The sequence below is a fragment of the Pyxicephalus adspersus genome, chromosome 2 (genome assembly GCF_032062135.1).
Source record: "Pyxicephalus adspersus chromosome 2, UCB_Pads_2.0, whole genome shotgun sequence".
Lineage (NCBI taxonomy): Eukaryota > Metazoa > Chordata > Amphibia > Anura > Pyxicephalidae > Pyxicephalus > Pyxicephalus adspersus.
In genome coordinates this window covers 39,782,549-39,808,186 of record NC_092859.1, presented here as the reverse complement: position 1 = coordinate 39,808,186, position 25,638 = coordinate 39,782,549, and the positions used below count along the sequence as shown (strand labels likewise).

At 38.6% G+C, this 25,638-nt stretch overlaps 2 protein-coding genes across 6 annotated transcripts in view; one reads left to right on the top strand and one right to left on the bottom strand.

Moving 5' to 3' along the window:
* The first annotated feature begins 334 nt into the window (after positions 1–334).
* On the top strand, positions 335–21,822 carry LOC140323454 (cationic amino acid transporter 2-like). Of its 4 annotated transcripts, none has more exons than XM_072400511.1 (12): positions 335–454; positions 7,042–7,417; positions 10,193–10,348; positions 11,381–11,546; positions 12,158–12,294; positions 12,545–12,767; positions 13,540–13,676; positions 14,183–14,285; positions 14,797–14,933; positions 17,476–17,642; positions 17,735–17,843; positions 19,896–21,822. In XM_072400511.1, the coding sequence occupies exons 2-12, from the start codon at positions 7,042–7,044 to the stop codon at positions 20,033–20,035; spliced, it is 1,851 nt and encodes a 616-aa protein (XP_072256612.1). In that variant the 5' UTR covers positions 335–454; the 3' UTR covers positions 20,036–21,822. The 4 variants fall into 4 exon arrangements, with proteins under 4 accessions (XP_072256612.1, XP_072256611.1, XP_072256610.1 ...); XM_072400510.1 differs by lacking the exon at positions 335–454 and adding an exon at positions 4,271–4,392; XM_072400509.1 differs by lacking the exon at positions 335–454 and adding an exon at positions 4,504–4,606.
* Positions 21,816–25,638, bottom strand: part of LOC140323456 (zona pellucida sperm-binding protein 4-like) — a 6,297-nt gene continuing 2,474 nt past the window's right edge. Inside the window, exons 2-12 of one of the 2 annotated variants that reach the window (XM_072400513.1) lie at positions 25,289–25,410; positions 24,924–25,017; positions 24,609–24,767; positions 24,038–24,228; positions 23,743–23,840; positions 23,544–23,671; positions 22,683–22,872; positions 22,448–22,598; positions 22,294–22,372; positions 22,099–22,206; positions 21,816–21,986 (exon numbers count right to left, since the gene is read on the bottom strand). In XM_072400513.1, the coding sequence (XP_072256614.1) occupies positions 21,835–21,986; positions 22,099–22,206; positions 22,294–22,372; positions 22,448–22,598; positions 22,683–22,872; positions 23,544–23,671; positions 23,743–23,840; positions 24,038–24,228; positions 24,609–24,767; positions 24,924–25,017; positions 25,289–25,410 (1,472 nt within the window). In that variant the 3' untranslated portion in view covers positions 21,816–21,834. The remainder of the gene's footprint in view (positions 21,987–22,098; positions 22,207–22,293; positions 22,373–22,447; positions 22,599–22,682; positions 22,873–23,543; positions 23,672–23,742; positions 23,841–24,037; positions 24,229–24,608; positions 24,768–24,923; positions 25,018–25,288; positions 25,411–25,638) is intronic. The other variant, XM_072400514.1, reaches the window with a different exon arrangement.

Below are 25,638 nucleotides of genomic sequence, written 5' to 3'. Positions count from 1 at the left end.
TCAGCAATCTGATCTGAATTTTAAATCTGTGTATGATTTATCCTACAATCTCCAAGGACTTTGAATCAGCAAAATAAAAAAAAGAATTCAACATACAACAAGTACAGCGTGAACAAAAGTGCCTCCATTAGAAATGTGTAAGGGAAGAAAGATGTGACACAATGGCCCTGCCAGCATGGGCCCTTTCCAAATGTTAATTATGACCTTGTCCTCATCTTGCAGCACATTCTCTCACTCTGTTCCTTGTGTAGAATTTGGAAGGCTGTGTGGGAAAAAAAAAAGACCTCCTTGTGGAACTGACCGCTGACTAGTGGCTAATGGGGCCGAATGATAGGTGGGAGATTCAGAGATCTGAAAGAATACTTTGCCTAGAGGGGTCTCTGCTATGCCCAATATTCTCATCTGCCAGTGTGCAGGCTCTCTGTAAGCATTTCATCAGGACCACACAAATACAGTAAGTGTTTCAGTTTAATTGTTATCCTTTAAAGTTCTCATTTTGTATTTGTTTTTTACTTGGGTCAGCTTGTAGTAGTTATCCTCAGAAAACTTTTTTCTGGCCTATATGTTTTGAATCTTGTACTTTGTACAACCAAGCAGCCAGTGATGCCAGAACTTTCTACAAGTAGTTTTTTTTTTTGTGGATAAAATAGAGTAAAGCTAAGTTCAGATGGGTGGTTGACAATAGCATTGGGTGCTCAATTTCAATCGCTATGCTCCCAGGAAGAGGTCATCAGTAAATACTGACGTTCATAGAGATACACTAAAACACTCTCATGCTTACAGTTTATGAAAAGGATCATGGGTCATCTGCTGTCCTTCAAACTTCTTGTAAATGCTTGCAATGCTGCAGGAAAGCACCCCAATTAGGCTTAGGGAAGCAGCTCTGCGCTCACCACTTTCAGATTCTGCATGTTACATTAAACTAAATTCAATTGCAATGTCACTGCACCACTCTCAACAGCTGTCATATATTTCTATTTTGTTACCACATCTTTGCATTTTAGTTGCAGTTGGTGAATTGCTATAGTTTACTGAATGTCTAAAGTTAGCTAAACCTTGCCAGGTTATTTTTTCTGCCTCACTGTGAAGGTTTCTGTTCCCTTCCTGCCCTGAAGGACAACAGGTACTGAAAGAGAAATCCCCTCTTGGTCACCAAAATATTTGCCCCACTCAAGGATTTGCTGTCCTGCTGTGTCCATTTACTTATTTGAAATGTGATAAGTGACGCCTTAATGCACATTTATAACATTTATTATGTCATGATTTACATTGAAGATAAACGAGCTGTCTGTACACCCCAGCTTATCCAAAATCATACATGACCCCCTTTCTGGAATACAATGCAGGTGAGTTAAATTAGCACATGGGATGGAGTGCCATCTGAAATGAATTGTACTGCTATGCAGCAATGCACACTGGGTGTGTTACCGTGTGTTTAGTAAAGCACACATTGTTGTGTGAGGACTCCAGTGCACCAGCGCAGTAAGGACAGTAAGGACTGCGGTCACAGATGTAAACAAAGGTCAAAAGCACAACCTATGTATTATGATAATTATATATCTGTAGAGAGGGAAGGTGGGCTACTTAAAGCAGAACTAAATTCATTGGTGGGTAGTGAGCTTCTACCATAATCATCAAGAATGCACAGTACACGTGCCGATTATAGCACATACAGTACTTGCCCATGTACCTGTCCAGATGCCGCCATCTTTGTCGCCGACTCCAGGGCAGGGCGAACATCCATGAAGATGGCGATCCTCTTCATCCACTGATGATTTGTCTCCAGCAGCTGGCAGGAGCCCTACACTACATGGCACATGCACCATACAGTGTACAGCTTAAACAAAATACCACCAGGAGCCAGGGATTTATTCATTTATTTATTTTTGAAATAAAAGAGACATTGCATGTTAGTACTACTTCCTTGTTATTTTTTGAGTTTAGATGTACTATAAGATCAGGAGAAGGGGACATCAGTGATAACTGCATTATGTCTTAAAGTTTAGTTATTCTTGAGGTCTGCATTGGCAGACTTCTATACCACGTTTACATTTCAATTGCTTATAAACGAGGGAAAATGGTGGAAAACGCCTCATTGAAATGAATGGAAGCGTTTTCTAGCGTTAACCTTGCGTTTTAACTTTTTAAATGTTGCAAGCAACGTTATAGATAATGCTCATAAACCTGCCTCAAGGAAACATCCTGGTGTAGATTAGCCTATTGGAATACATGGGAAATTACAAAAATGGGCCTTTAAAGCCTCAGGTTAAACGCTGGGGAAAACGTCCGTGTAGACTAAGCCTTGGGCTGGAGGGTCACTGAATCTTCAATCTCATTGTAATATCTTAAAAAAGCTTGGCTTTAAGGATGGGAACTCCCAATGCTTGCTATAGTTTGTTTGTGGACCTGAGAATTGCATAATCATTTGGTGATACATCTGTATCCTTTTACTACTGAGAGATGGGATACAAGTCAGGAGTCACTCATTCCATTCCCTGGAGATCCATAATATCTCTAAAGTCTCCATAGTGCCATCTGGTGGTGATATGTGGCATTGCAGCATAATATTTTTAGATAATTTAAATAATACAATTTAAATTGAATTTAAATCATTCACATTCTAGCTACAGTAAATCTTTTACAAATGTGCACAGTTTAAATTTATCATATGATGAAGACATATACAAGCACAGATCAGAGATACAGGCAGATGAAAACAGAGGAAAATCTCATATTTATTTATAAAAGTCAAACTTGGCCTCATGTCCAATAATAGCAATGGGGCAGGACCATTACCAAGCTCTACTGTTAAAATGCAGTGGCGAAATGTAAGGTCAGGCACCTGCATGTGCTTTCTGGCATAGGTAAGTAAAGATAAAAAAAGCAGGACAGAATTCCAAATCCAATTTACCCTTATGTATTAAGAAAATATAATTTTGGGGAATTTGGCTTGTGAGATTATATATGACTTTTGAACTTTTTGGTGAACATTGGGGTTGAAGTTGAATTCTGGTCATCACCCCAAAGTACCCTCAAATAACCTTAATAACCTTCACCCTGTATTGTGCCATCTCTCTTTCCAGTTCATTACAGGGGCTGCAAGAGATCTATCCTCAGCAGCCAGGAGGAGGAGCCCAAAGTTCATGCCAGTCTCTGTGACTAAACAGAGAGATTGTCAGTGCGGGGATAAGGACTCTAAGGAGAGAGGGCAGTGACTTGGTTCATCACCAGTGTTATGCATGGTTCTCATATTTTGCAGGCATGCTATAAGTTTATAGTGTGCAGGCAATGCTTTATCTTTCCAATTTACTGAAATCAGAACAACCTTTTATCCTGTGTTAACTGTGTGCCCACTAAACACTGGGCAAACATGATCCCAGGAGTTCATCTCCCAAACAGTTTTTTAATAACCTTTGTTATCAGATCTCCTCTGCCACTGTTGACAGCACTTTAATTACAAACCTTATCTTTCTCTGTATTGTGTCTGTTAGCATAGGAAGTATAAACCTGTAGTATTGTGACTCACTAAACTGCTTTGTGACTCCACAGAGTGCACAATGAATAGAAGTCTAGGTGAAATAACCATCATGAAAGATTGTAAACTTCAGCAATGACAGGAGATTTTCCAACTTGCAGCACTGCCTCTCACACACTGTATCAGCATGTATACATTCATAGACAGGCTGCTCCTGAATACAGCACTCCCTAGGAAATGTCCACACATAAGGCTGAGACTAAATGACTGACACAATAGAAAGCAAATATCTGCGAGAGGAGGGATAGAGCAGCACAGATGAACAGAAGGGGGCTGAATAATGTTGTAGTTCATCAGACAGGAAATGAGGATGTCTCAAAATATCTTCTGCAGCTTCTAATGCTTGCTGTGTGGAAGTCACATTGTATAGGGAAATCTGACTAATTGCTTTTATCACGGGGCATGGATGCCTGTAAATGTGCTAGAAGAAAGATAAGGCTGGAGTTCAGCTTTAACAGTTTATATAGTTGATATAATTATACATAACTGGCAAAGTATTTAATTGCTGTTGCTGTAACTATTTTTCTTTCAAAGAAAATGTTCTTCCCTCTCACAAACAGCAACAACAAAGGGGTCTATTTCTAACAATTTGCTGACCATGGCTGCTTATAAGAGGCGGAGGCGAGACCTGCATCACATTCCCATAGTAAGGAGATTATGAGATTTGAGAAATACATGGGGAGGTTTCAATAGTTCTTCAGTATTCTGCTGGGTTGGCTTACTACTCATGGTTAACCCTTTGCACACTGCAGCTGAAATTTAGGGAACTGTCCAAAACTGTACAGCTGTCTGCAGACAAACAAGATAACATGCTACTTTATATACCTGCCATTGCCAGTATATAGGAGAGTTGGAAGGTAATGCTTCATTTAACCCCTTGCTTTCGGCTTCCTTCTAGGCTGGTATATTAAGGGTTAAATAAATGGATATTAGTTCCTTCATTTAAAAGGAGGAGAAAGGGGATTTCAGAATTAATTTACAAATGCTTTCACAACTTTTATGATCCTGGCAGACCATACATGCGTTTATACTGACATTTTGGTGTAAATGACCGCTTGCAATAGGCTTAAGGTAAGGCATAGTAACTTTTAGGCTCTTTTGACCCTTTCTATTGCTTGATATTAAAAATGCATCAAAACCCAATTGTTGATTACAATATAATAGCTGGTGTTTCAGTGAGTTATCTTAAAAAGCAATGCGGCAGCAAAGTGGTTTTGTTGAGTTCTGGGTTCATGTCTTGCAGCACTACGGTTCTGGGTTCAATATTGGGAGTCAAAAGTTCACATTTATTTTTGGTACCACTGATACATTAAACCACCTAAAAACTTTTATAAACAATATATCTGACGTGCTAATAAAAATTGTCATATCAACTGTTTAAGGTACTGATCTGCCAATATATACTTTTTAGATATTCTGCAAGTATATGTAATGGGAGTTTATCTGCAGCAGTAAAGATCTTCCCTTTATTGGCCTATTTTCTTAACCTTTCCTTAATCAAATTATGTAAAATATCAACAGATATCAACAGATTCAGTTGTTAAAATTAATTATAATGAATGAAAAAATGAATTGTTGAGTCTCCCAAAACAGCTTTTATACTGTTTATTCCAGGTATTATGTAGTTTTATTACACTATGGGTGGTAGTGATGTGGAATGTAGACAAATGTATAGCAAGTAGCTTTCTTTTATTTAATATTATGTTGTATAAAGGTTATTGGAAATGAGTGCTAGAAGCTTGGTAGCTTTTTTTCCCTAATTTTTTATTGGTTGGTATAGAGCAAAACACGCACTAGAGAAATATGTGGTTAAGTCTGTAAACTGATTAAAGTTATAAAGTTTTGATATCTGTTTTTTTCCCCTTATTTGTACAAAATAGTTTTTCTTTTTGTTGCTTCTTTGTCTTATTTTTTATCAAAAATATTGCCATAAACATTCGACTATTTCTTGTTATGGATTATGATGATTTTTTTTTTTAATGTGTTGGGTGACCTTTACTAAACATTAAATGGTGGTGAATCAATCACTGTGCACCAGAAAGGTAAACCTATAATGAATGCAAGTATGTTGAAGGTCAGATTTGCTCTTTTATAAAAAAGCCACCTATTACGCCTTATTATACCTTTGTTAATGTAAGAATCAGCTCTGCATTATTCAACTAATGCTGATGAGTCCTTATTGGGAAATGATCCTTTACTTTCTTTCTCAAGATGCAGGAAGAGGAAATCTTTTCAGTATGGGAAATCATCTCTTAGGCTGAACTTCACATGTGACCATAGTGGTGCATTACAGGTAGCCCTCGGGTTACATACAAGATAGGGACTGTATGTTGTTCTTAAGTTGAATTTGTATGTAGGTCGGAACAGATACATGATTTTAATAAATGCAAAATCCTCACTGTGAGCTAATCACATACAAATCACACACACACACAAAACTTTATGGAGCCTAGACATTCATTAATTTCTGGAGCAAGTTGTGCTTTGATATGAAAAAAGAAACAACTGCAGAGTTTGTCTTGGTCATTAAAGAGTTACAAGATGCTACAGATCTTAGGATCACCCACAACCTCAGCTGTGTTTAGCAAAAGATTTCTTCTGCAAGCATGGAAACCACCCCCTCCCACCTTTATGTCTCCGTCCTGCCCACGAGGGAGCAGGGAAGCCCCGTTTGTATCTAGGAGTCGTCCGTATGTTGGATGTCCTTAACCCGGGGACTACCTGTACTTTAAAATAAATGAACTGAACACATATTACTGTTTGATGTGTTGAGCTACAACATGTGCACTGAGCTGCATTGTCATTGGGGTACCAATAAAAATGATGTAGCGTAACAAAAAAGCATTAATGTTCATTGTGATAATGCCAGTATTACTGCAACACACATCAGTAGCAAGGTATTAGTCCAGCTTCAGACAGTTGTTAGTAGAAAAAGTGTCCCTAATAAAATATTCTCTATTTGTTCCTGATCAATGACAATTTTATTCCTTTTTTCTCTTACATTTAGGACAGGTTTAGACCTGGAGTGGGATCTAGTGATCATATATCTCTTCTGGCAGCCATTTGGTTGCTCGCTTTTTTAAAGAACCAGAACTTTCACATTTGACAGCAGAGAGCAGTGAATGGTACTGAACTAGTCAATGTTATCCTCAATAATTTTTAATTGAGCTGCCGTGGTTAAAAACTACATGTAATGTTTACACCAAGGCGGTAGTTCACTGGCATGTGGAAATGGTATCCTCATTGCATCCTCACCGCCAGTCTGAACACAGACTTATTCTCCATGACAGTGGTCATCAACAAGGAGAGTGATATCCCCAGTAGACACACAGACAGCAATAAATACATTTGGTGCATTGGTTCCCATTGGGACATGACAATTGTTTTTCAGCAATAAAAACTGGGGCTCTAACTCTTCCATACTACATCCAAAAAAAAAAAACATCTAAGATTTGCACAGAGTTAAGTACATAATGTGCTGACATATTTTTATATTATTTTTTTAGATGGCACCATTTTCTGCACTGCACACATTTTACCAAAGCCTTACAAGAACCAAGAGGGTGACGTTGGATACAGCAGAGGGCTCTGGGCTGTGTCGCTGTCTGTCCTCGGTGGATCTGGTGGCCCTGGGTGTAGGAAGCACTCTAGGAGCCGGTGTGTACGTCCTAGCAGGGGAAGTGGCAAAAGTGAATTCTGGGCCGAGCATCATCCTGTCCTTCCTGATTGCAGCTTTGGCCTCTGTGCTCGCAGGACTATGCTATGCGGAGTTTGGTGCCCGTGTACCGCTCACAGGATCTGCCTACCTATACAGCTATGTGACTGTTGGAGAACTTTGGGCCTTCATTACTGGGTGGAACCTGATTCTTTCCTATGTCATAGGCAAGATATTTATTTTCTACATCATTCTTTTCATAATCTCTTATTTCTGTTCTAACTATATTCTGTAAAAAGATCTAAACCCAATTACTGAAATCTTGTAAAAACTTTACCATGTAATTCCAGGTTGTTTTTAATCTTTTTTAAATCCCCAGATTAAAATAATACTTGGTGATCTTCGGTCCTTATTCAGGATCCTTCTGTTATGGGGTGTTAGCACTTTGGCTATGTTTTGTCTATGTGTCAAACTCAAATACACAGTGGGCCAAAACTAAAAATGTAAAGTCACGGGGCAAACTTGAAACTGAAAAAGAACCGCTACCACAAATCCCTATGTCAAGAAAACAGTCTAATGCAGCACAACGCGTAGGCAGAGAGGCCGCTGGTCTATAGACGTAAGTGATGCCGCTGCTACAATACCCAGCATTACTTGAATCTATAAACAGTCCAATGTGGGGCCACGCATAGGCAGAGATGCTGCTGGTCCATAGACGCAAGTGATGCGGCTGCTACAATTCCCAGCATTACTTGCATCTATAAACAGTCCAATGCAGGGCCAGGCATAGGCAGAGATGCCGCTGGTCTATAGACCCAAGTGATGCCGGGAATTGTAATAGCAGCGCTATTTCAATGTAGCGGTGGGCCAGCTGCAATTCATATTTAGGATTCCTTTGGGGGTCAAAAAAAAGGACGTTGTGGGGCAGATTTGGCCAGCAGGCCAGAGTTTGACACCTCTAGTCTATGTGTTTTAATTGTGCTCTAGCATTGTCACCCATGTCATGTCCAGCCTTAGTGGATGGCTGTGACAACACACATTGTGCAGGAATGGTCGGACATTGTTAGGAAGCTAATATGAGCACAAATATGAGCAGAAAATGATAAAATAAATGCATGCATACAGAAAAAAAACATTTAGCATTCTGTTAGGGTTAAAATCTTGTTTAAAGCTGAACTCCAGCCTTACATTTCATCTTGCCCATTTGTACAGGCTTCTCTCCTGTACGGAATTTGCTTACTCTGATGTCACTGCATACCATAAGCATCTGACAGTGTGCATTAGAAGATGCAGAAGGTCAGGGAGAGCCAGGTTCATTGCCAGCATCGCAAAAAGAAAGTGGGTTTAATATACCGTATAAAATTCAAACAGAAAATTTAATTTATTTAAATAATTTTTATAGCATGTTGTTGGGAGGAGGAACCAGGAAGGGAAAATAGAAACACATTAAACTTCATCTTTGAATCTTAGTGGATCTTAAAATGCTTAAGGCCACCAAAACATCTTGCTTTATAATCCATTAATGATTTTGTTAACTATTGCCAATCATCTCATTGGCTGTATACTTCTTTATAGTACATGTAAATAGAATAATACATTAAAATATGGAGGGAGGAACCTATAAGGTATTATGGTCAGTAGAGGGCATTTCCTATAATTATTTTGGATTTATATTTTATGAATTCGTATTTTGGAGTGCTACACAAACAGTTAAAAATAACTTTTTTTGTCATTTCCTGTTGAAAATTAGGCTCCCTCCCCCCATTCCAGCTAAATTATTTACAATCATTGCTACAGCCCCTGTAGATTTGGTTACTGTTAGCTGCACCTGAACAGTTGCTCTGAATATAGATGTAAATAGATGCCTGACAACCTATGCAGGAGATGCTTGGCCAATGGACCCATAGACCTCTATAGGAAGTGACTGCCCAGGCAATGGTAAGAAGATGTTGGCAGGGGGTAAAGAATACTAAAAGAGGGTGTTGATAATAAAGCTCAATTGAACTTTCCATTTCAAGTAGAAAGCAGATGAATGCATCCCAAAGATAGATCTTTCCAATCTTTCCAAGAAAATATTTTATTTAAAACTATTGCCCAAAGCAGATTTATAATATCTTCCATTCCCAGGCAGTCACCTGAATGAAGCTCAATGAAGGCTTATTTATCATAAAAGATACAGCATTTAAAGCAATGATACTATTGCTAAACATTGTGACATGTCAGGGCATAATTTATACACCTACATCTGAAGGTCCACGTTAGGCTGTTATTATAGCTGTTTGCCCAAAGATTAACTTTATATTTTGAAGTCATGACATTCACAGGAGCTTTACAAAGAACACTGCACTATTCATATCAGTCTTTGCTTGTAAAGAAGCTTACAGCTTAATGTCACTTACACACTCACAAATACACTGTTGTTGGGTGGAAGCCAAAGTAGTTCTTTTTTTGGTTTGACTGTGGTGAAACCCAAAGTAGGAAAAATAATCTGAATCCCAGAGTGCTGCAATGTACCCACTAAGCCACTTGTATAACATTACAACAACATATTTATTTTAATCAGTGAAAGTTGTTTCCTTGCTTTCTGTTCCACAAATTTGTAAATGTTTAATTTAATATGTTCTATATAACAGGGGTAATAGATACCAGGACAAATAAAGAGGGTAGGTCTCCAAGAGTACAAAATAAATACCTAGCGTAGGTTCTAGCTCTTTTATACATTTCAGGAAAATGTGCTGTATATGTCTGAAATTGGAAGGGAATCACTGCACATACCTTTTATTAAACAAGAAATTAGAAGAATCTATTATATATCATTAGAAAATAATTGGTGTCCACTCTGTCATCACCTTTGTTGTCAATTGTTGCGGTATGCAGTCTCATGGGAAGAGAAGCCTGTTATAAAACATCATTGAAAAGATGGAGCTTTTTGTGTGTCATCAGAACTGGGTTGGAATTGTCTTTGATATCTAACCTGTACATGTATGGAATTTTTATACCAGGCACTTCTAGTGTTGCCCGAGCATGGAGTGCCACCTTCGATGAGCTGGTTGGAAAGGCAATAGGAAATTATTTCAGCAGAACGATGCCCATGGACCTGCCTGGGCTGGCTGAATACCCTGATATCTTTGCAGTATGTCTCATACTCCTCCTTGCAGGTACTTTTCTTAGTGTTTACTGTTATTACCTAAATAATCTTACTTCAGTGGAACTAACTTCCAGGCATCTACATTCAACATTTTAGGTCCCAATTCTTTATGCTGTGTGAAATCTAATTTACTTTGCAATAGTGAGCTAGCAGAATGCACCTTTCTGGGCTATTAGCTCTGTGAGCAAGAGTCTTATATTAAACAAATGTTTCTTCCGTATGGATTGCAAAGTGTAGACTGTGCCAAAAAAAAAACTTGAAAAATAATATGAAAATTCATTTTTGCACTTACTTAAACAGTTATTAACATTGAAGCTTTATGTTCCTAAAACACAACATAATAATGAGTTAAAGAATTAATTAATTAATTATATTGGTCATAGAATTCCGGTTGACTTGTAAGTAACTAAAACATACTGACATTGCTTTAGTTACCCCTAGTTAAAGGTTTTGTTGAAGAGGTTGTATATTTCCTTGGTTCCAGCGTCCCGGCACCTGCTGTGACTATTTAGAGCTGACCTCATTCTCTCTCTTGGTTTCTTCATATATTGCTAACATTGTAAAATACCTGAGGCTCACATGGAAACTTTGGGGTGCAAATTGTGGATGTGGCTAAATTGAGTTAGCAGTGGTAGAGACCTAATGCAAAACTAAAGTTCCACTTACAAAAGTGGTGTAAGATGTGGTGTATGATCAGGCAGGGCTTGAACAGACAATGTCCCTTATATGCTTTATTTGAACATATAATAATATCGACAGAGAGTAGGGGTCAGTAGAATGTAACATTCTAAGAGTGCAGGAGTATCCTAGCCAAAAGCCAAAAGATCCAGGGCAGAAACACTGCATGTTTTAGACGAGGGACCCCACTCTTTTACAATATGGAGGAAATAGCAAGAAGGTAAACAAATGTGAATAGAAACACCCAACAATTAATTTACACTTGTGGACAAATCCAAATAAAACATGAGGAACCTCTGGTATATTAAATAAATATCTTTTTGTGTTTGATACCCATAGACACTAGTTCTTTTTCTTTTTCCAGGTCTTCTTTCAGTTGGTGTGAAAGAGTCAACCATTGTGAACAAAGTCTTTACAACCATCAACATGATGGTGTTGGTGTTTGTTATTATCGGCGGGTGTGTTAAGGGTGACCTGAGAAACTGGGAGATCACACAAGAAGAGCTTGATGACGCGATTCAGCATATGAGGTATACCAAGAAATTATAATTTTTATATTTACTAATTAACGCTAATAAATGTTTGTTTTCTATATATTTAGGACAGTGACATGTTCTTCTTTAGGTGATTTTTGTAATAGAAGTATTTTTGTGGGTATTCTATTCCCGTTGGCTCTATTTCTGAGTGGTGGGGTTGAACCTTATTGCTATGCCATATACACTATACAGAATATAGAGGACTGCAGGTAGTTCTCCATTTTATTATATTTCATTAACATATAGTGTAACGTTTAATGGGTATTTGTAGGGTTTGTTTCCTCAATATTGGTCAATGTGAATTAGAGCCTGTGTTGAAGACTTGTTGGATTTGTGTCAATATCACCAGTTTGTCAGTTCCAAATGCTTAAGAAATCATTAAGACCAATTATTTTACCTCTCTCTTGACCAGCATTGTATTTGGTTCAAGTGGAGATAATTTAAATGCAAGTCTATGGGACTAACGTGATGCAACCAAAAAACCTGTTGACACAAACCTCTACATATTTTGAAAGCTTGGCTTACTGCATTTGTTACCTATCCTATGTAAGATATGGAGTATATTATTTTTATTAAAAAATATATTTTAACCATCATATCAACAGTAACCATTCTGCAGGTGGTAACATAACCGGTATATTTGGAGTCGGTGGATTTATGCCATTTGGCTTTAGTGGAACTATGGCGGGAGCTGCAACCTGCTTTTATGCCTTTGTTGGATTTGACTGCATTGCCACCACAGGTAATAATCTGAATTATCCACTGTATATTTATTTTGAACTTATTTGTAAATAACATATCATAGCTGGGCTGAGAAAAGGTTTTATGTGGACAATTTATTGATAAATCAGGTGAAAAGGAAGAACCAGGGCAGGCAAAATATAAGAAAGGTAAACTTGAGCTTTAACATACAATATTATTGTTATTTACCTTAAACTGTTCTCTCTCATTAGCATTACAAAGTCTGCAGTTTTGTCCAAACTTTCTTTCAGGAGAGGAGGTGAAGAACCCACAGAGAGCGATACCTCTGGGAATTGTGGTGTCCCTTTCAATTTGTTTTCTGGCATATTTTGGGGTCTCTGCATCTCTTACACTGATGATGCCCTATTATCTTCTGGATTCCAAGAGTCCTTTACCAGCTGCCTTTGAATATGTTGAGTGGAGCGTTGCAAAATATGTTGTGGCTGCAGGATCTCTCTGTGCTTTGACTACAAGGTAAGAAGACTTATCACAAAATTGTGCATAGATCGCGGGGTCCGCAAGCTAATATTGGGATAGCTTATTGAAATATTTTCTTTTCTGCCATAGCCTTTCTGCGAGATGCCCTCCACATCTAATATGCTAATTTTTTTACTTTTTTTTTTACAGGCTACTGTCGCAATTGAGTCTCAAGACTGCTCACATTTTGGCTTTTTATTGAGCCTTGAGAAAATCCTGTAGGCCCATTCACACTTGGTGTCAGGTGTCACCACTCATTTGTATGGCAGGTTCTTGCTGGAAATTGCCCAAAAGATGGAGAAAGAATATATAAATACATTTTAATTATTAACAATAGGTGCAATTGCGTGAAAACATCTCACCAAACCATCTGTGCTTCATGCACTTCTGTGCTCCCACATGCACGTGTTTAGCAGATAGGGATGACCAGGTTGTCCGGATAATCGGTTGGATGCACTTTTAAAAACTTCAAAGATATTCCAGATTAAAGGCAAAATACCAGAAGATATGTTTCCAAAAATGGTTGTATTGGAAAAAATCATTTGTTGTAATAAAATCCCATTACATTTACAACTTTCAGATGTTCCTCAGCACCAACCAAATGCATTTAACACTAATGGAGGCTCTTAGTCTGGTCATACATTCAGCAATTAGAAAAAGTTATGTGATTAGGCTCTGTCTATTCTTTTATGTTTCGCCTTATAAATAATCCTGGAATCATACTTTCATTTTCAATGATGTTTATCTTCTGCACCATTTTGTTTTACAGTCTCTTGGGATCTATGTTCCCCATGCCCCGGATTCTCTTTGCGATGGCCAGGGATGGTTTGCTCTTTCAGCCACTGTCACGTGTTAGCAGTCGGCAGAGTCCTGTTGTGGCCACTATGGCTTCTGGAGTTGTAGCTGGTAAATGCTTGAGGCCTACTTGTGTCTAGACCAAGCCAGTGACATATGTGACTTCCCTAAACTTTTAGTGCTGAGTAGAGTAGAGAACGATTAGAATTAGGGTCCATGTCAGGTTTTTAATGCTGTCTCTACTGGGAACATTCACTTTCCCTAATTGTTCAGATAAGATGTTCTAATTGTTCAGATAGAATAGAATAAATCCAACATTTTATGCTGCCACCAAAGGAGGAATAGAGGGAACTCTTCAATTGGAGATATTGTTCTAGTTACAACTATGTAACCAGTGGGAATTTCACCCGTATTCTTGCAAATTCTGTTGAGTTTATAGGACTGGACATAAAGGGAAATCCCACAAATGAGACATTGATAATATTTCACTTTATTTGATGTCTTCATCAAGCTTCATCTATTCATAGAGCATAGCACAGCTACATAAATGTATGTTTGTATATTAACTTTCAGTAGTCTGACACAGAAAGCCTCTTTAACAATGTTCTGGTCCACAGCTCTCATGGCTTTCCTGTTTGACCTGAAGGCCTTGGTGGATATGATGTCAATAGGAACTCTTTTGGCCTACACGCTGGTGTCTTCATGTGTCATTCTGCTGAGGTAATCTGTTTTAATAACCACTTTATATATGCTTGTAGGGTATGTCTAGTTTCATAGTAAATTTATTGATGTGGCCGAGCAGGGTAGAGAAGGTAAATTGTGTCTTATGTATGTCTTTGTAAATCCGAAATGTAATAAGTTTGGAGGCCTGATACTTTAGACATGCATAACTGTATACAATTTCTACAGCCCCATAGCAGTCACAGAGGTTTGAGGATTGACATTTACAAAATTAGCTGTTTCTCGGCATATCATTGTCCTATACATCAAACCTTCCCACATTCCTTGACTTTTCAAAGTAATGTGTGCACATGTGTGTAGGATTTAATGTTATTGACTTTCCAACACCAAAAGGGATGGTAAGAAGAATAACCCACTGATGCCTAAACTACAACACTACAGCAGTATATTGGGCTCTGACAATATTTTGGATCAGACAGGTTCACTTTAAAGTGTTTTTGCTTTGTATTTCTTATGTCAGTATGCTAAGTGGGATTTTTGTTTCTGCTAGGTACCAGATACAAACAGAAACTAGACAAGCAACTAATGGAAGTATACAGAACAATGATGAGATCACAGATCCAAGGCCATCAGTTATTGGTTCAGATCACTCCTCAGTTAAGGTATCACGGAGTGTAATGGCATTAGGTAAGTAGAATTTATTCTTCATTCAGCTCTAAGAATTACCGTATTTTTCGGCGATATGGATCAGCGTGCTTCCGGAATCGCAGGGGCACTTGTGCCGGCTTCTCCTCGCTTGGAGGAGGAGGATCGCGGGGGCACCTGTGCCGGCTTCTCCTCGCTCGGAGGAGGAGGAGACACGCGCTGCAGCCAGGAGGAGAGGAGAGAAGAAGCACGCAGCATCACGGGATCGCGGTATCGGGTGAGTATATTTTAATTATTTTTAAAAATTGTGTTCGCTGTATAAGACGCACCCACTTTTCCCCCCCAGTTTTGGGGAAGAAAAAGTGCGTCTTATACGCCGAAAAATACGGTAGCTAGAGAAGAGCGCTACCTGTTTCTGGACAGTGTTTAGGACGGATTAAGTAAATGAACAGGGAATGGCAGCATTAATTGGATTCTAATCTTAACAACAAACTTGTAGAAGACTTTTCTTGGACAGTCTTCTCAAACATTGAGAAGACATGCGCAGATGAGGGATTTATTCCACGAAGGGGAACGAGAATGAGATGACGATCTCACGCATGCTCAGTTAGATCGGTTCTCCTTTTTTTCCCCTTAACCTGCACACTGCAAGATCAGGTGATGAAGACAAGAAGAAGACGCCCGGTCAAAGAGAAATTGCAGGATGACGCAGGACCGGATTGCGGGAAGGACCAGCATCATTGAGGGATCTTCGGGATTGAAGGTGTTTTTTTTTATTTTTAGTTTAGTTTCGCTTTAAGCCATCTTTTCTTGACTTTTTGTTTTACCATAGGGAAACCCTTAAAATAACTTTCAGATTTCATAATTACTACAGTATATCCTTAGTTCACAGTATATTATCATGGTCAGTAGGAAGAATGCCTTTTACATTGCTGGACATTGGGTAGAATGTCACCCCTACAGAAAACCGAGACACAAATTGTTTATTGCTCAAGGTACCCCTAGAAACCTCTTGATGAACCCTGGTTGAGAAACACTTCCTTAAAGAGGAACTAAACTCAAAATCCCCCATAAAAAAAAAAATACACCTAACTTCAATCCAACAGGGAAGTCCAATCCATCTGGAGGTCACTTCCATCGGGTCCCGCGGCGTCCTGGAATCTGTCTTCAGGCCAGCGCTCTGGGCACCGCCATCTTCGCCTCTTCTTATGGGTTCTTTTTCCTGTATCACCCGACCCAGGCGCGAGTTTGGGTGACGTAGGTTGGAAAAAAACCTTTTTTTTCCCTTTTCATGAAAAGGCTCATTCTGCCAAAATGAGCACCCAGGAGCCTCCCAGGATGCATGACGTAGGGATCCCGGGAGGCTTTGCGCTCCCATTCATTCACTATTGAGAATTAGGGGGCGATGCTGCACCCTTTTTCTTTAAAAAAAAGGGTGTTGCATTTTAAAACAAACAACAGAATTTTATCTTGCATTAAAGGGTAGTCTACTCTAGGGAGTTTAGGTATGCTTTAGGCTAAAAAGCATCTATATCCTCTTTTTTCTGAAAGTTAGGAGGTATGCACTTTCTGTTGTGTCTACAGGAAAACAAAGAGAATTTTCCGCAATGTGACAAAAAAAATCAGGCAGGGGTATATAATACTTTCTACTTACTTGAGCAAACATAATTTTTGTTTGCTATTAGTTACTGTAGTTTGCATAGTATAAAATACAATTTTCCTGGTGTTCTTAGCAGTGTGAAGTTGAATTATATTACTGTGAACCATTTAAATCACCCCATTAAAGAACGGTCTCATATTTGCTAGTTAAAACATATTCATTACATTTTTTCACATGTTTTATGTCCCTTCCAGGGCAAGACATACCATGTGTGCAAACTATGCAGCTGCAAAAAGGCTGTCTGGGAGTTAGGGGCCCATTTTTACTATAAATAGATAGGCCAGGCAAGTGCTGAGATCAGAGTGGTGTTCACTGCCTGACCACAACTACTTTTTAGACCTTGATATAGTTCATAGTAGGGAAAATGCTTTTCTTTGCCTGTATGTGCTTTTAAATATATGTGTAGAGTAGATAATTGCACTGGGGAAGCAATTGAGTCCCAAAAATTCTTTCACAGGGGCTCATTGATGACTATGTCTACCACTAGGCCCTTTAAAATGGGAGAGATTAATGATATGGGCCAACATACTATAGAATAAATTCAGAAATTTAGATGGACACTAGAAATACCTACTTTGGGCATTTGGGTGGAGTTTAATAAACTAATAAATAAAATTATTCTGTTTTTCATAGAAAAGATTAGATTTTATTGCTGTGTGGTGCCCTTATAAGAACAATTTACTGTTTACTTGCTATTCAGCTGACAACAGTTTTACCTTTAACACAGACAGAAATATTGTTTAAGCAGGGATTATTATTCCAGATTTCCTCAATTCCTGCATGGTGAAACCATTGTTAAATGGAATGTAAAATTTTAAATGGGTTCTTATCTCTTTTGTAAAATTTAAAACAGGTTCGTATCTCTTTCCACATCTATATCTAAAACAAAAAAAGAAACTATGATAACTTTGTATTTTCTTTTAGCGGTCCTGGTCTGTATAGCAAGTGTGATATCTACAGCATGTTCCCAGTATATCCTGTCTGGTGTACTTTGGTGTGTTATTCTGCTTGTCCTGGTACTCTTTGGTATTGCAGCCATCACCCTCTTTATCTGGAGGCAACCACAAAACCAGAGCCGAGCTTCATTCATGGTGAGTTTTACAACCAGTTTAGCGATATAAATAGTTCCTTTTAAAACGTGTCAACTAGTCACCAATGTTTGTATATTTTTTAATATTTGTAGGTTCCGTGTTTGCCATTTCTACCTGTTCTGAGCATCCTTGTTAATATATACCTAATGGTTCAGCTGAGTGCAGACACGTGGCTCCGTTATGCTGTTTGGATGGTTATTGGTAGGTTACATTTCTAACTAATTCCATAACTTTGGGATTCAAAAATATAAGATTTTTGGCTTTAGCTAGATACCCCTCATATGAACAGTACACATATCACAGTATCATATCTACAGTAGTAGAACAATCATATACATAGCACTATAACATGTGTAAACTGGTTACCATTCATAAGACTCACATCTGCTGCTGTACAGTTAAAGCAATGCCCTTTCACAATTCAGCTTTGTCCCTCTCTACAATACCAAAACATATTAGTACAAACTGACATTGCAACTCATAATCATATACACTTTTGATCAACGCATGCTCAGTCCAGGTGCTGAAAAAATGGTAATCGTTGGTGGCTTTTAGAAACTCTTGGGAAAAGGTAAACTTTTCCTTGTTTCCTAAATATTTTAATAATCTTATTTCTCTGGCATCTCTAGGCAAATTTTTGTTTTACATTTTGGATATAGCAGTAGGGTTAGACTCAGTGTGCCTATTGGCATGATTCACTTCTCAATTTTTAGTGGTGACCTTTATCACTAATACGGAAGGAAAAAGGAAATCCAAAATTTTAGAACAGTCCCAAGAACAAGAGAAAATCTTGTAATAGGGACATTTGTCTAAGAATTTCCCTAATGCTGGGAGATTTAATTCAACTTCCTGTTGCATCTATGGGTTAGTAAATTGGGGAAAAGTTAGCCAAAAGGTGTGAGGATTCAATTGCCCTGAAATTTATCTAAAAACATCACTGAAAAAGATTACCACCTGATAACTACTCGAATCATCCAAGGTGGCTCACTTGAGAGAGATAGCATCACTATCCTCAGTTCAAATCCAAGATCACTCTAAACTCAAAAAGGTACTTGGGGGAGGAGAGAGCTGGTCAAGACCCTGGAGTATTAAGGGAAATAGAGTTATCAGGTAAAAACTATGGATTTAGACAAACAAAATGTTACCACTCCTTGAAGCACTTTCCCTCTAAAAGCCCAATCTTGGCTGGACTGGAGATCTACTCAGCAATGCTTTGTGTATTTATGCTGGTCCATGTAGCTGTTTTGTAGATTCAAGATAGAAGCACCAATTCCTTCTGATTAAAATATAGTGGAACATGTCGTTATGTGTGGCAGGTATGATTTCAGAACTAGCTCATAAATGGAACCAAATTGCTAGACCAATCCACCTAGCAATTAAGGTTTTTGAAGCACTGTAGCCTTTCTTTCTGCCCCCAAAGAGAATTAATATGTTTGATTTCCTGCAGAATTTTAAGGCTTAAATGTAATGTACAACACATCTTCTAACATCTAGCGCCATAATCTTAGGGTCTTTAGATGAAGAAGCTTGAGTCCTGAAACAAGGCCATGGATTAATGTCCTAGTTTTTGTGAAGACTATAAAAGAAAGACTTCCAAAAGGTGGTACTGTACGGCATAGATATATATTTGGTGTATTTTTTTATTCTGTTGTGCAATATATATGGCTTTGATGAAATGCATCCCGTAAAGAAGGTAGAATGTGAATATAAAGCCATTTTTTCCCCTATAAAGTAGTGCTTCTCTGTCCTATTTTGTAAATAAAGGTAGGGAATTTTCTGTTATATAAAGTACTATGAATTTGTATTATTGTATTGACATTTGCATAATTATCTGATTTTATTTTGCACCCTTTTAGACTCACATTGTTGCATTCTTTATGGCAGTCAATTTGAGTTGTTAGACTTTATTCCATCCTTCAAGCCTTGACATAGGTGATCTGTTTGTGTGGAAAACCAAAATGACAAGTTGGCAAGGCTGGGTCTGTTCATAGAATCTTGTGATAAAAATGCAGAAAGACCAACTGCTGGCTGATGCATAGACAGCCAGTTGAATGAACAATATTTTGATGGAGAATCCTGAGCTCAGTCAACCCAAGAATACCTGAAAATCCCATTGATAAACTGAACAGGCCTAGGGAAGCCTAACTCTAACAGCTAAGGGAGCTGCAGATAGTAACAATCTAATTTAGATATCCATTAACACCCCACATTACGAAATTGCAGACTAACTTTTTTTTCACCCCCCTCTTGCAGGCTTTGTTATATATTTTGCCTATGGCATTCACCACAGCACAGAAAGACTGAACACACCGGTTACTGTCCTACAGACAATGGATGACACTACAGAGAATATGGGATCCAAAGCACAGTTCTTTGATGTCCAGCTCAGTTAATAAACCAAACTTGCAATAGAATGGGGGACCCTTAAGCTTAACATGTCACACAAACTAAAATTTTATTACCACCTAACTACTTTTAGTCTCTTCACATAATCCACAATGATTAATAGGATGTTTTATATTTTCAGTTCTCAAAACAGACAAGTATGTACTGAGTGCTACCTAATTTTCTATTGTGCACAGGTCTTGCAATGCAAAAATGATACTGTAATATTGGTTAGAAATTACCTCCACTGCCCAGCTACAGTGTTTTCAGATTAATATCCACATGCTGTTAAAGAAGATTGTGTATCAGGATGAAGACCAGGTCAAAAATGCATAAAGTATGAAATATTATGCACATCTATACCCACATCCTTAGCAATTAAGTATAACATAACAGCCAGGTGTTTCAAATCCATGTACTTTATTACTTGATCATAATAAACACTATAATAGCAAAGGTTTGTACAGAACATTTAGCCGCGTTAACAAAACCAAGACCAGGTGACATATCATGGCCTTATAGAAATAAATTGTTACTGCCCATCGAGGAAGCCATTTTCAAACAGTTAAGGCCAACACCCCAAGAGCTACATACCTTTAGTTAGTGTATTAAAAATGTGAATACTGGCTTGGGGTACAGGATTGAAAAACATATGCTAAACACTGCAAGTGACTTTGGAAACTCATTCTAGGTTTGTTAGATTACCCAGAGTCACCACTAAAAAAGTGTACATTCTCCAAGCCTTGGAGCTTTAATAATCAGGTCCAATGGCTAGATAGACAAGAGAAAGGAAAATATTAGTCGGGCTTTATTGTACCCAGTCAAGTTTGGTAAAACCAAAACACTACATACCAGCATATAAAAGCCCTCAACCATAAAGATTGCAAATGGGGAGGGTGGGAAATTTAGGCTTGTTCTCAGCCACAGGACCTGGGCTCCCTGGAATTCTTAAATTACCCATAAACTTCTGTATGCCGATGTATTCTAGAGATCCCTGTGAAGTCAAATAAGCCATGGGACCTGGAAAGCCATCTACAAGGTCCTTAAACCTCAATGAGCTGAAGCAATGTTGTGAAGTTCATACATGACAAATTGAGAGACTGACCGCCATACAGAAAAATATTACTGCTTAAAGGTGGTTTTAAAAGGAATTGCATGTTGTGTACTTTGTTTATCCCACACTAGCTTCTCTATTTGTCAAGTAATGATATAGTGGAATACCATGTTTTTCACTTGGTAAAACCCCCCACTTTGAAGATAAAAACCCGATAGAGACCAAAACCTTACAATAGAGGGAGTTTCTCTGCCAAAATTCATAGTCGATTTTTTTCCACTGGGTGTATGGACTTAACTGGATTAAAGAGCAAGCTCACAAGTCTGTGCCTAAAACACATGTGCAAGGTCCTGGTCTTAAACCCCCCCCCCCCATTTAGCTGCTGGATCCTTTTACAGATAGGCTTGAACCTTGTACCAATGCTGTTTGCTATTTAAAAAAAAAAAAAAAAAAAAAAAAAAGGGTGTAGCCTTGTGCTTGACCATGTGTTCCGAATGTTACAAAACCTCAGTTTTACCACACATCCAAGTTAGTAGTATTCCCAACAAAAAACCCTATAATTTGCTACTAAAAGCTAGTTTAGGGTTATGCACAGAGTGCATGAGTGATTGGGCTGAAATTCAAAAACCAAGGCAATTGCTTAACAACTGTCCACTTTCTGGAGGCAACACTTATTTTGAAGATAAAATTAGTGTACAGGTCTTTATGGAAATATGCTAGTAATAGAGCCAAAGGAAGGTTGAAAGTTTTTATTTAAGCATTTGCCATTTTAATATTAACATTACAAGTCTGCCTCCTATGACGCAACCATAAACCTAGAACAGAAATGGCCACAGACCCAACAATCCCAGCAGTTGCGAATGCTCTAGCTAAGTCCAGTGTGGAGTATTGTGAAGGATCAGTACCTGATGGGGGGGAGAAACAAAAAAAGAAAAAAAAAAAAAAAAAAAAAAATTAATATTGTTTGCCAACACAACCTCTCCAGAGTAACAATTAAACCAGTGAAAAGTATACTACCTTCTAGTTTCATCATTTCTTCGTCACCGGTAAAGACAAATGCAACGGGTCCTTGGGAAGTTACTGTGTTCTTCAGAGCCTGCAATTCCTGGCGTTCAGCCATCCTCCCTGAAACAGCGATTTTATGGATTAAAGCACCAAACATCTTTTGGGCAAGGGCACCCCAACACACACACACACACACACACAACTCACTTCTCCTTTGACCACAGTAAGCCACACAGCTGTCCTCAGCAGATGGAACACATACAGAAGCACTGCAGTGGAAGTAAACCTACAAACAAATGTAAACTGTCACTCTACAGCAAGTAATAGAATATATCTGCCCCTCATCTGAATTGTTAATTACCAAGCCTCCAAGAGCGAGTTGTGTGTCTGTGTCCACAAATGTGAAGGTGTTAACAAAAAAACGTTTGTAGTAGTTTGGTAAAGGTAATGCCTCTGAAGGAGCACCAACAGGAATCTGCACGGTTTTGTAGTTGTCACCAATAAAAGGGCACCTGTAAAAAAAAAAAAAAAAAAAAAAACCCTAATAAATCTGCACCACAGTATACTGATCAGATATGTGACAAAATATTACTTACCTATCGAGTAAGATAGGCCACTGTGGAAAGAGTTGGGGATCTTCAGAGTTAGTGGCCCAGCAATCATTCAGGACAAGTACTAGATTTGGGTCTGTTCTACGAATGATGCGGACCTCCAGGTAGACTGGGTCTCTGAGCACTTTGACCACAGGATACTCATCACCAGTGTAGTATGATGCATAGCCAAGATCTGAATGACAGAGTTATATACAGAACTATTACAAGCCCTCCCCTTCATCATGGTTTAAGAGCAGATTGTTCTTCTGAAGCATCAAGATACAAGCTAAGAATTTACCTCATGTTTTAACTTTTACACACACTTACAGGGCTGCAATTCAAGAACAGCCAACAGAAAGCCAGTAACAATTTCTGTACTCCAACTGTTGTCTGGCTTGGTCCTTGTGGCCTATACCCCCTGCAAAACTTGTCCATCCTTCCCACAGACAGCATGCCTTGCGTGGCTAATAGACCGCAAGTTTGTATAATGTCTGCTAGTGCAAGGCCAAGTCAAGACAAACAATAGTGGCAAAAGACTATTGAAAGTGCAAGACTGTACTAAATTCCTCAAGATACCACCTGGTTTCCTCAATAACTGGGAGAGCTTACCACCATTAATGACTTGGCCATACAGTGAGGAACAAAGGGTCACCCATTTACCAGATTAAGACTTATTTAGGAAAAGTCTTTATACCTTAAGGTCAGATCTCTTACCCAATGCCAGGGAACAAAACCTGTTCCCTCATATCAGACTTCTTAGTAGTCTAGAACACAACATTCCTTCCAACAGTTAGGCATGACCAATGTAGTACTGCATCTCCTACAACATGCATTACACTTGAATAGAAATATTTCCCTTCTCACCTCGTGAGATTCTCATCTCCAGCTCAAGAGGACCTGATGTGCTAACAGGAGGAGGGGTTGGCAAGGTGTTCACCGTCACTGCCAGGGTTACAGTATCTGTCTGAGTGTAGCTGCAGTACACAGTCACCCTAGACAAAGAGTACAGTATTAGATACCAGTGCTTTTGTGCCAGTTACTAGTAGCTGGTTCACATTCTTACCTCACTGTACTGTCCCTAGTGATAGAATATCCCCTCCATGTCTGCGTTTCTCTTGTAGCTTCAATTGTACTCTCATAGGTCACTGGACTACCAGGCTCCTAGAAGAACAGTGAGAGGAAGTCAGACCCTTTTTTAAAAGCAGCATAAACCATGTTTCAAGTCCAAAACTGATTGCAAGCATATGTGGTCAATTATTCAGCGATTTAAGATATCATAGAATCTTATGCATGATATTTTGTAATCACTACCAGAGTAACACCACAGAATTAAACTGACTCAATACTAGAATACCCACCTGATGTGCAATACTGCAGGATAATGGGAAAATAAACACTGCAAAGGAGTTACTTTTAGCTGTTGATAGCCTAGGACAGGAGGTAGCATCCAAACCAATCACTTTGACAGAATCAAGAAGCAGAGATGGCCTGCTCAGGTCTTTGGACACTGCAATCACCATGTTGTTATCAAGTGTACACTGTGTTGTTACTGTAGAACAAAAGATGGTGTTTGAAAGTTAGTCCCAATACCTAGCCATTGAGTATTGTAAATGTTGTAGTCCTTAATTTTAAAGTGGTTGCATCCCCCTCACGTGTGTACAGAGACTTCAATAGCAAGTCTTTATTACCCATGCTGCCGTGTATTGAGCTAAATAGGCAAATCACTATGGTAAAGTCAAACCCATATATTTATTTTTACATCAGCAAAGTGTAACTAAACTTTGTTATGCATATATATATAAAAAAAAAGGGAGGGTGCAAGCTTCCAACGCATTCTTTTATCCAAGGCTGGTGTGCAGCAACATAGTGGCGTTTTTCCTACAAATGACCATGTCCAAATTCATTGTGCCAATAATATTCCCTACTTACACCTATTGCCAAAGAAACAAGGCATTCTAGCATCATTTGGGTTGTAGCAGCATCCCATTGCCTCACAGGTGTCTTTGGTTACAGGTGATCCAGCACAGGCCAGTTTGTCTTCTTGGCCGACAGCAAAGCAGGTATCTGCACTTGGGGCATCCATAGCTTCTAAACAAGAAAACATTTCTAGAATTATTCAGTATATAACCAGCAACTCCATGAAAACTGTTATTTTAGATAATGCAAGTTACAAGATATATACTGCACCAGTGGCAAACTCAATAGAAGCAAGCTACTAAAGCATTATGACAAATGACTTGTTACCATTCTGTATTGGACATTTCTTCTCCATCTTATATTGCTCAACTGCACCATCAACGATTTCTTCCAGTAACAGGACCATCACATAGTCTTCATCCTAAAATGACAATGGAAAAGTATGTCAGGGTGCAGATTACACCAGTAAGCAACCAAAATCATTGGAGTCTAAACCCATTATCTAAAACACCCGATTTATGCTCAACTTCCACAAACTAAGAACCACTTAAGATACTTTTTATACCCCAAAACTAAAGTATTGGTAGGATACATACTAAGGTACATCTAAAATAGCAAACAACAATTTCTGGAATCTAGTCAGGCAATACTAAGAGACAGTCAAAATCTAATGTCAGTGATGCCAAGCTTACCTCTTCTCTTACATAGCATCCATCATATGCAGCACCAATAACCATTGTGTCATTAGGTCTCTGTCCTACCCAAAGCCCACAAGCTGAATCATTGTTAAGACTTTGAAATTCATCCTGGAAATCTGAACAGAACACAAAGTGTATTAGTAGTTTATACAATTTGTCTACTTGTGCAAGTGATTTATCAAGCCACATTCAGGTACTGCTGGAGAACAGCTAAACCAATATTAGGCATTGCGTTTCATTTGGACTCAAGAACAGACTAGTGCAGGGGTCAGCAACCTTTACTATCAAAAGAGCCATTTTGCCTCCTCTTCCACTAAAGAAAAATAGTCTGGAGCCGCAAAACA